The 11747-nt window shown below is 42.6% G+C and overlaps 1 protein-coding gene across 1 annotated transcript in view; it reads left to right on the forward strand.

Annotated features, from left to right (window-relative positions):
- Positions 1-10628, forward strand: part of dbpa (D site albumin promoter binding protein a) — a 42884-nt gene extending 32256 nt beyond the window's left edge. Inside the window, exons 4-5 of the mRNA XM_072448251.1 lie at positions 1552-1805; positions 5607-10628. Of these exons, the coding sequence (XP_072304352.1) occupies positions 1552-1805; positions 5607-5822 (470 nt within the window). The 3' untranslated portion in view covers positions 5823-10628. The remainder of the gene's footprint in view (positions 1-1551; positions 1806-5606) is intronic.
- Positions 10629-11747: the final 1119 nt, after the last annotated feature.

The raw sequence follows: 11747 nt of genomic DNA on the forward strand, positions 1-11747 counted from the left end.
GCCGGAATGCTCCACAGTTTGGCATTACACTCCAGAGACGTCACTGAGTTCTGTTTTTCACACATTAGGAACTTTCTTTGGTGAAAAAGTGCAACATTCATAAATTAACACTATAACAGCAAAATATTAAAAAATAAATTATAATATGGCATAAATTTAAAAAAAATAAAAAATGGTTTGACTAAATAAGATAAAAAATAAAATTGTGTTTGACTGAATAAATACACACAATTTACAGGTGTATATATTTGTAAAAAATATATATATGACAGTATCTGACTGAACGCCAGATTGATGGAGTTTAATGGTGTCTAAAGGTTACGCAGTGCAGCTTTAAGTTGAATTTTTACTGTGATTTAAACTGTTTTTTACATTTATCATCGAGAAACTTCAAAGAGCAAAGAAAAGATTCAGGTTTTGGCTCAAATTCTTTCAAATTCTCTCAGTTTGACTCGATACAAATCCATTTTCTCTACATTTTATTGACTCTTGGCACGTTTCAGGGTCAAACTTCACGATTTTAGCTCCTTTTTAGTGATTTTAACGGCTCCTCCGGTGTCACAGCTGCTCAAACGTCATTCATCATCTTCAGCTCGCGTTCATAAAATAGCTTTAATTCCAGGCGTCTCTCCAAATGTGAAGTTTTGAGTGAGAAAAGCATTATTTCCGTTTCGTTTCGATGCTTAAAGTTTAACCTGTGACTGAAGGTTTGTGTTAATATTTGAGTTTGTACTAAATACTGTGAAGTACTAGTCAGTGAAAAGTATTTGTTGTTTTGTGGTTATAATAAATCCCAGTGACAGTTGAGTCTGATCTGCTCTAATGAAAAGATTCTGCTGGACTCTGGTGACCTCTAGTGGCCATTATGGGAATGACAGCTACTGTAATCCATCTATTTCAGTCCAATCTGCTCCTAAAGATGTTTTATTTGTCTATTTAATCCACAGAATCCATAGATTTTCAAGAGTTATTGTAACATCTGAAGCAGTTTTCACAAAAGGCGTTTAGAGACATAAAGAAAGAAGCGCTAACCCTTTACAATCTTGTACTTAACGATCTGTCAAAGTCTGATTTATTAAAGTTTGTGCTCTCAAATCCCTCTGTTTTTATATGTGAACAAAATGAAGCAACACATTTAACCCCGACTCAATTTATGTCCAAAGTATGTGCAATTTTGGCTATTTTTACACATTTTTATTCATTTATTTACTGTTCACACTCTAAAATGAGAAAAACCTCTGTATTTTAAGTTACTAGTGTCATTGTTTGTTTATCTCACTAAAAAGCAACAATATATGAATTAAAAAGCTATTAATGATGCAATATTAGTACTAGGCATTTGTTTATTAGCGCTTTTAAGGCATTTGATCACTTGTTTATTGAAATAATTAGCTTATTAATGCTTTTACAGACACAGTTTATGCTTTATTAACACACACACATTTAGTTCATGCTTAATAACGTTCGTAATAAACCATAACCATCTATAAATGCTGGTATTTGTGCTTTTAAGAGTGTTTTTTAACTCTTTATGCATAATTTCTCTCGCAGGAGGCCAGTCGGTGCCGCAGGACCCGTCCCCCTCCACCACCTGCCCCCCCGGCCCCCCGACCCCCGCCGCCGCCGCCAACGGGGGCCCCGACGTTATGGTGAACTTCGACCCGGACCCGGCGGACCTGGCCCTGTCCAGCGTCCCGGGGCAGGACGCCTTCGACCCGCGACGCCACCGCTTCTCGGACGAGGAGCTCAAGCCGCAGCCCATGATCAAGAAGGCGCGTAAGATGCTGGTGCCTAACGAGCAGAAGGTACTACGGCCCCCACAATGCACCGCTGCGGCCCGGCTCCGCCCTCAGTGCTGTGTCTGAGCGCGCCGCGTCACTTTAAAAGGGTTAAAAGCACATTTATACTGATTATAATGGATATATCGACCGCCTAATAAGCAATTCCAGCCAATAATCATGATGTAAAAGAGGAATTATTCATCCCATGAGTCTAAACACGCTAAGAGTCTAAACACGCTAAGAGTCTAAACATGCTAAACACGCTAAGAGTCTAAACACGCCATGAGTCTAAACACGCTAAGAGTCTAAACACGCTAAGAGTCTAAACATGCTAAACATGCTAAGAGTCTAAACACGCCATGAGTCTAAACACGCTTAGAGTCTAAACACGCTAAGAGTCTAAACATGCTAAACACGCTAAGAGTCTAAACACGCCATGAGTCTAAACACGCTAAGAGTCTAAACACGCCATGAGTCTAAACACGCCATGAGTCTAAACACGCTAAGAGTCTAAACACGCTAAGAGTCTAAACACGCCATGAGTCTAAACACGCCAATAGTCTAAACATGCTAAGAGTCTAAACACGCCATGAGTCTAAACACGCTAAGAGTCTAAACACGCCATGAGTCTAAACACGCCATGAGTCTAAACACGCTAAGAGTCTAAACACGCTAAGAGTCTAAACACGCTAAGAGTCTAAACACGCCATGAGTCTAAACACGCCATGAGTCTAAACACGCCATGAGTCTAAACACGCTAAGAGTCTAAACACGCCATGAGTCTAAACATGCTAAGAGTCTAAACACGCTAAGAGTCTAAACATGCCATGAGTCTAAACACGCTAAGAGTCTAAACACGCCATGAGTCTAAACACGCCATGAGTCTAAACACGCCATGAGTCTAAACACGCTAAGAGTCTAAACACGCCAAGAGTCTAAACACGCTAAGAGTCTAAACACACCATGAGTCTAAACACGCTAAGAGTCTAAACACGCTAAGAGTCTAAACACACTAAGAGTCTAAACACGCCATGAGTCTAAACACACTAAGAGTCTAAACACGCCATGAGTCTAAACATGCTAAGAGTCTAAACACGCCATGAGTCTAAACACGCTAAGAGTCTAAACACGCTAAGAGTCTAAACATGCTAAGAGTCTAAACACGCTAAGAGTCTAAACACGCCATGAGTCTAAACATGCTAAGAGTCTAAACACGCTAAGAGTCTAAACATGCCATGAGTCTAAACACGCCATGAGTCTAAACACGCCATGAGTCTAAACACGCCATGAGTCTAAACACGCCATGAGTCTAAACACGCTAAGAGTCTAAACACGCCAAGAGTCTAAACACGCTAAGAGTCTAAACACACCATGAGTCTAAACACGCTAAGAGTCTAAACACGCTAAGAGTCTAAACACACTAAGAGTCTAAACACGCCATGAGTCTAAACACGCTAAGAGTCTAAACACGCCATGAGTCTAAACATGCTAAGAGTCTAAACACGCCATGAGTCTAAACACGCTAAGAGTCTAAACACGCTAAGAGTCTAAACATGCTAAGAGTCTAAACACGCTAAGAGTCTAAACACGCCATGAGTCTAAACACGCTAAGAGTCTAAACACGCTAAGAGTCTAAACACGCCATGAGTCTAAACACGCCATGAGTCTAAACACGCTAAGAGTCTAAACATGCTAAGAGTCTAAACACGCTAAGAGTCTAAACACGCCATGAGTCTAAACACGCCATGAGTCTAAACACGCTAAGAGTCTAAACACGCCATGAGTCTAAACACGCTAAGCTCCAGGGAAAGAACAAATCGTCGGACATTCATCTTTTTTCTTTGTCGGGCCTGAACAATGACACATAAACAACAGCTACTCGAGTATTAAAAGTGTCATTGACTGAAATCGTGAACTGGACCGTAGAGAATTGAAAGCGCTCAGCACCGTAATACATGTTATAACAAACACAGCAGCGTTATTAGGTTTATTTCAAAACTAAATGACAACATTTGGTCGTCAGTAAAACACTTTATTTGTGAAACGTCTGTTGCATTATTTTAACCTTTATTTGGTTAAAATATGTATTACCGTATTTTCCGGACTATAAGATCCAAGAACAAACATTGAACAGTTATTCAGATAACTATAGCATAAAGAACATGCTAACAAGTTTAGCAAAGCATCAGTTTTACCCCAAATCACTAAATCCACTGAATTCTTCTTCCTCTGTGTCACTTCTAAACAACTCCACAAACTCCAGAGGAAGAGGAAGTGCAGATTCTTGTGGTTGTGTGAAAATAACAAATAAAATCACATATAAGTCGCTCTGGATTATAAGTCGAACCCCGGCAAAAAACTATTTAAAAAGTTCAACTTATAGTCCGGATAATACGGTAAAACTGTCAAAAATGTGAAATCAAAATAATCGTTTGCACGACTTGACGAATAGAATAATAATCGCTGACTAAAGAACTATTATTTGCTGTCGGATTTTAATCTTCCACACAACACAAAGTCAAGTATCCACTCACTGTGTCCATGGCAACAGTGTGAGGCCCAAACACACGACGAGGAGTAAAAACCCTTTTAAAGTGACTCTGGCTCGCTCTGTGCTGTGGGTGTTTGTGTCGTTCATCGTGAGCTTTGACCAGGAGAGAATCTGATCCAGTCATTTAGACCATTTTAGATCGAAACAGACCAGGGCCAGGGCCAGGACCAGGACCAGGACCAGGACCAGGACCAGGACCAGGACCAGGACCAGGACCAGGACCAGGACCAGGGCCAGGGCCAGGGCCAGGGCCAGGGCCAGGGCCAGGGCCAGGGCCAGGGCCAGGACCAGGACCAGGACCAGGACCAGGACCAGGACCAGGGCCAGGGCCAGGGCCAGGGCCAGGACCAGGACCAGGGCCAGGACCAGGACCAGGACCAGGACCAGGACCAGGACCAGGGCCAGGGCCAGGGCCAGGGCCAGGGCCAGGACCAGGACCAGGGCCAGGACCAGGACCAGGACCAGGACCAGGACCAGGACCAGGACCAGGACCAGGGCCAGGGCCAGGGCCAGGACCAGGACCAGGGCCAGGACCAGGACCAGGACCAGATCAGGACCAGGACCAGACCAGGACCAGACCAGGACCAGACCAGGACCAGGACCAGGACCAGGACCAGATCAGGACCAGGACCAGACCAGGACCAGGACCAGGACCAGACCAGGACCAGGACCAGGACCAGGACCAGGACCAGGACCAGGACCAGGACCAGGGCCAGGGCCAGGGCCAGGGCCAGGGCCAGGACCAGCTGGAAAAGGGCTAATCCAGGACTAAACTGGACTAAACCAGACTAAACAGGACTTAACAGGACTAAACTGGAATTAAACCGGACTAAACTGGACTAAACCGGACCAAACAGGACTAAACTAGGACTAAACTAGGACTGAACAGGACTAAACCAGGACTAAACCAGGACTAAACCGGACAAAACAGGACTAAACAGGACTAAACCGGCCCAAACAGGACTAAACTAGGACTAAACCAGGTTTAAACCAGGATTAAACCAGGACTGAACCAGGACAAAACAGGACTAAACCAGGACTAAACCAGGAATCAAACCAGTATTACATAAAATAAGACGCTTTAGTCATCGTCGCTTTATAATCGTGTTTTCTCTTTACGTTTTACCGTCGTTCTTGAGCTTTGTCTTTGTTTCTCTCTCCTCGTCACACGACCCTCCCCTTTCCTCCCCCCTCTGTTGTTGTTTGTTTGTTTGTTTACCTTCCCCCTCCCCCCCTCCCGCCGCACACGCCCCCGACAACGTCCTGCCGAGCAGGACGAGAAGTACTGGAGCCGGCGCGTCAAGAACAACGAGGCCGCCAAGAGGTCCCGGGACGCTCGGCGGCTGAAGGAGAACCAGATCTCCGTGCGGGCGGCATTCCTGGAGCGGGAGAACGCCGCGCTGCGCCAGGAGGTGGCCGACATGCGCAAGGAGCTGGGCCGCTGTCGGAACATCATCAACAAATACGAGAGCCGCAACGGAGACTTGTGAGGAGGAAGAGGAGGAGCCAAAGCGGCGGCGGCGGGCTTTTTTTTTTGGTCGGAAAAGGGTTCGAAGGCAACCCACGCAAAGCTGCACTTTAGTTGGACGTCGGAGCCGAGCGAAGAGGCGTAGGACCCCGTCGCGAGCTCCGTGCAGCCGCACCGGGCGTCGCGAGCTTCGGGGGGCGTGTTCTGTTTTTTGTTTTTTAGCCAATCACCAGCAACACGTTTTACGCCAATCCCTGCATACATGGAATTACACGATGTACACACTTTTACATTTTCTACCGTGTCGTGTGTGTGTATACATATATGCTCTTTTATTTGTGGTACTCGATGGTAATTGTGGTTCACTCAAAAATGTAAAACTTTTGGAACATTTTGAATGCTAAAAGTCGTTAGCCGACCGTGGCTAAATGCTAGCGGTCGCTTCCTGGATCGAAGGCTTTAGCCGCCGCAATGTCGCGCATTTGCCCGTCGGATTTCCCGTGTTAAGTCGGCGATAAAACATTGAAAATCACGTCTTTCGGAACAAGAACGAAATGAAAATACTCAACAGATACTTGGATAATACTTACGACCGTTCTTGGGTTTTAGTTTCCTGGTTATAACCGCCATTTTGAGGACTTTCTGTGACGACTTTTGGCGGTTACAGTAAAGAAAAAACATTCAAAAACCCAACAAAAAACGTCAATATCTTAAAAGTTCGAGTTTATCCGTCCCACGGTACGAAAGATTCATGTGCTTGACGCGAGATTACGCTGAACAAAGTGAACTACGCCAAAACCACGCGCGAAACGTCGCACATTAAGACGACTTTCCGCGCGGCGCGTTTCGATTTCGCCGACGTCTCTGTAAATACGACCGAACCCACACTTATTCCACGTATGAGCGGTTGGTCCGTCGCCGGGGGGAACGTTTTTGGGCCCGTTCGCACTCGTACTGTATCGCCGTATCGTCCCGTACGTACACTGGCAGCTGGTCGTTTTCCCCCCACACCGCCCCCCCGTGGATCCTCACGTCCGATGCGGCTCCCGCGTTCGCGCCCTCGCCACAAAAAAAACAATTTCACCTTTTTAAAGCTTTTTTCAAACGGCGTCGGTCGATTTCTACGAACAGGACGCGGCGTTGAAAGTGTATTTCTTTTTTTGTGCGACGAGAAGGCGGGGCTAGTCCGGCGGAAGGAAGGAAGGAAGGGAGGAAGGCGGGGCTTGTCCGGGCGGGAAGGCGGAGGATTTCGTCCCTAGAGATTTTGACACAGGATTATTAATGTATATTTTTCTAATGGCAAGAGATAGACGCAGAGGATGAATTTGGAGATAATCTTTTGTATGTTTTCTATACGGGGCGGGGGATGGGCTGCCACGGGGCCACGCAAAAAAAACAAGGAATTTCCTCTTTAACCGCTCGACGACAAAAACGTCTATTTTGAAAAGGCAGCGCTGGACAGTGGGACGCTATTACAGAATGTATCTAGGCTGATTCAGGTATTTTCAGACGGAGAATCTTAGTAATGATTGTGTTTTTTCGACGGGCCTCGCGACGGTGGGATATTACGTTGTATAGTTTTGCGATATTTCATCGTTTGGGTTGAGCTCTTCTCTCTCTCTCGTGTTGATTTTTGGTGAGCGGAGGTTTCGGAGGAGCGACGGCGAGGAAACGGAGAGACAACGCCGCATGGTTGACGTGCGGGGAAAAAAAGGTCTTTTATCATTAATAAAACAGAACAAACTGTTGGATATGAATCTGCTTTATGAATGCTTTGTGAGTTGAACTTTTCGCTCTGGTAAATTGTAATTTTTTGGCGTTAAAATGAAGTAAATAAGACAAAACGATGGACTAAATAATCAGGCTTTAACAGGACTATTTACACTGATTAACAACTCACAGAAAGTCTAAATTAAAGCATATTATTCAACAAATTCTTGACCAAAACTAAAAAAAAGAATTTAGTCAAAACACGTTGACTAAAAGTAAATCTAATTTATCTAGTTTCCATCTGATCCATACACAAATATAACTCAATGTAGCGTTAACTTACCCTTTAGCCTGGATGCTAACCAAACGCTAACGCTCAACAATCTCTTTAAAATGAGCTTTGACGTCAGTTAAATGTGGTCGACAGTTGATAACAGTAAAAATTAGCGCTCTAACGCTAACGAGTCGCTCAAAACTTACCAGACTAGCCGAGTTGCTAAGCGATAGCATAGTGATAGCATGAGCGTCAAACACCGCTAATCTGCTACATGCCTGCCATTTTTTATAAAGAAACAATCTCAGTTTTTCCTCCTTCTGAACCTCAAGGATCGATGTCACTGTCGTTTTGTAAATTTAAACTTGTCCGTCTGCAGGTTAGCGACTCGGCAGGTTCACAACTCGCCGGGTTAGCGACTCAGCGGGCTAGCGACTCTGCGGGCTAGCGACTCGGCAGGTTCACGACTCGCCGGGTTCACAACTCGCCGGGCTAGCGACTCAGCGGGCTAGCGACTCTGCGGGCTAGCGACTCTGTGGGTTAGCGACTCGGCAGGTTCACGACTCAGCGGGTTCGCGACTCGACGGGTTCACGACTCGGCCAGCTAGCGACTCTGCAGGCTAGCGACTCTGCAGGCTAGCGACTCGGCAGGCTAGCCACTCGCCGGCTTAGCGTCCTTGTTCTCTCTCCGCTTCCTCTTCGTTTCCTCGCCCGTCCGTCCCGTAAGTGCAAATATGAAACTGCGGTCGGGGTTGATTTGCTCCGGTGTTTTCGCATGCGCTCACTCGCTCTTTCACTTTTTACCGTGGTCGTCCTTTTCATGACTTTTGATGGTGCTCCATTTGACCCCGAAACACAACCCAGACTAAAACTGCCTACGTCCAATTCTTTCCCTCAAAAACCCTTTCGTTTTTACTTTTTTCGTCGAATATTACATGGATAAATCGCATATATATATAGATTTATACGCGTGTCGATACCTCTCCTTTAAAACTTTTACCCGGTGAAAGAAACGCACCCTTTTCTCTCTACTGTACCATAACAACCGCATTATCCAATATTAAACTATTCTCGTACGTAGATATATATATATATGTGTAAATGATATATGCTTGAATTATTATGTGATTATAGTTGTAATATACATAACTGATTAAAATGGGGAAAACTCATTGGAATCGTTTGTTAGTTTTTCTCAGGTGTTTTGTCTGAAAACACATTTTCAATAATGCAACAAAAAAAAACAACGCACACGATCTGATTATGGAATACTTTTTTTCTGTTGGAAACTCTATAAACAATGTTATTTCCCCTTGTTTTAGACATTTTTTCGTGTCTCAGTTTTTTTTCCTTTTCAGCCGAGGGTTTCGCGCCAGACCACCTGACCGTCCTCTAAACCCCGCCTCCAGGATTATTATATGTTATATTATGATATCTGTGGTCGTACTGTGCGTTTCACGTCGTTTTGAACACGGAAAGTGTCAGAAAAAGGTTTGTTGAGGAAATTGCTCGTCCGCATTTGAAAATATAAAGCTAACGAAATATTAGCGCAAATGAAACCGTACGCTAACACTGAGATATATAGTAGAATTTATAGCCGTTTTAGCCAAAGTTATTGAATAGAATGTTCTCTATTACCTATGGAAGATTAGAAGCCATAACTAATAACCAATTAAAATCACATGATATTTTATTACAAAAATATAGATATTAAACGGATAATTAAATAAACATATAGCAGCTATAGTGAACTTAAAAGCTAGAAGGCCAAATATTTTTATTACTAACAAAACGTACATTATATTTTCAATAGTTGAATAGAGATTTGTATTCATTAAACTATACAACTTTAAATAAATACATTATATAAACCTGATCATACTTAAACAAACAGGTTATAGCTATTTATGGTCATGTTGTTTTGACGGCCGCTGTTTTATTTTGAAAAGAACACTGTGCACCCAAAGATGGCGACCCGCGGAGTGAGATTAACGCCCGTTTGTTGTGATTGGACAATCATGTTTTGGGGGAGGGGTTTAGTCAAATGGTTGATTTTTAAAACTTCTTTCGTCTTCGTTCTGCAGAAATGGCAACTACATTTTTCTTCTTTCTTTCTGTGCTAACGTTTCTGAACAGCGCTAACATGTTATTGTTATAAACCTGTTATAAACCTGTTATAAACCTGTTTTAGACCTGTTTTAAAACTGTTTTTTCCCTTTCTTTTTCTGAATCACTCGTTCTGTTTTGATTCCTGACAATGACTTTTACTTGATTTCCCGCACCGGCCTGTTCGTGGAGACTTCACCGAGCCACAGGTGCATCTTGGGAGTTGTAGTACCACCCAACATATAAATATATATATATATTTTCCCGCGTTTTATGTTCACACAAACTGGAACTTGATTGTTTTTGTTGTTTTTTTCTCCTTTATTTCGACGCCGTATTTTGCGGTTCTTTACAAACTTTTCGACAGTGATATTTTTCTATGTCTGTGTGTTTTGGACGTGTTTCGTGGACGGGCGTTTGGTGCTCCGGTCTCACTTTTTGTGGCGGCGGCGGTTTTCGCTGCTGTACAATAAAACGGCATTGCGGGTAACACACACACACACACAACAACAACACCACGACAACAACAACAACAGGACCTTCTCAATAACGTCCTCAGCCTCGTACGTTTCTCCTCTCCGTGGATGCTAAGCTAACTACTCGTCGTGACTGTTATGAAGAACTACAAATCCCATGAAGCGGCACGAGCCCTGATTCCTCACCAGTATTTGTGTGCCGTCCACAGGGATGATGATGGCGTTTTGTTCCTCAAACACCAATAAAACCTGTCCTTACTCACTGGCCACGCCCCCTCGCAGTGTCTTTGTGTGTCCAGCGTCTTCACGTTTCTCCACTTTAAAGGTGTAACTCTTCGATAATGATGGATGGATCGCAGAGCAGTTCATACTTTAAATACATGAAAGAAAAGAGAAGAAGAATGAGACAAATGTTCCACAGTGTGGCATTATGTCCAGGCGATGTTGGAAAGTAAATACATGAATTGGAAAATACATGTTCACAATAGTAATTTTGATTTTCCGAAAACCACATGAGGAAATTAAGATATAACAATGATATAAAAAGATATAATAATGATACAAAAACATATAACATTGATAAAAAAAAGGTATAACAATGATATAAAAAGACAACAATTATACAAAAAGATGTAGCAATGATATAAAAAGGTATAATAATGATATAAAAAGACATAACAATGATATAAATAGATATAATGATGATATAAAAATGTATAATAATGATGTAAAAAGATATAACAATGATATAAAAAGATATAGCAATGATATACAAATATATAATAATGAAAAAATATATAATAATGATATAAAAGACATAATAATGACACTAAATGAAATAACAATGATATAAAAAGGTATAACAATGTCATAAAAATATATACTAATGATAGTAAATAATATAAAAATGACGAAAAAGATGAAACAATGATATTAAACGACATAAAAATGATATGAAAAGATGCAACACATTTTATTCTGTAACTACATGTTCAAAACAATCTTCCCATCCTCAGACTATTTAGTCATTATGTCAGTTCTGCCCTGATGCGCGTCTCCTTGGAGATCAGTTTAATGCCGTACTGTGGAAAATGTCAGTCAAAGCAGCACAATCAGTTCGGAGACAAACCTTCAAAACAAACACTGGACTTTAGACTCACGTTAAACCGGTTTTCGTGGCAGGATCTGGAGCTCCTTCACTTTTTACATCGGCAAAACACACACAACGTAAACATGTCATCGTGAATATGTCACTGAAGTCATTATTGGGTTTGAACATTTGACTCATGTAATGTCATGTTTATTGAATGATTTACCGCTTCACACTTTCACAAATGTTCAGTGTCTTCTGTCAACTTATGCCCATTAACTTTACAATCAT

The sequence above is a fragment of the Eucyclogobius newberryi genome, unplaced genomic scaffold, assembly GCF_026437365.1.
Source record: "Eucyclogobius newberryi isolate DKJ021-1_F unplaced genomic scaffold, fEucNew1.0.hap1 SCAF_16, whole genome shotgun sequence".
Classification (NCBI taxonomy): domain Eukaryota; kingdom Metazoa; phylum Chordata; class Actinopteri; order Gobiiformes; family Gobiidae; genus Eucyclogobius; species Eucyclogobius newberryi.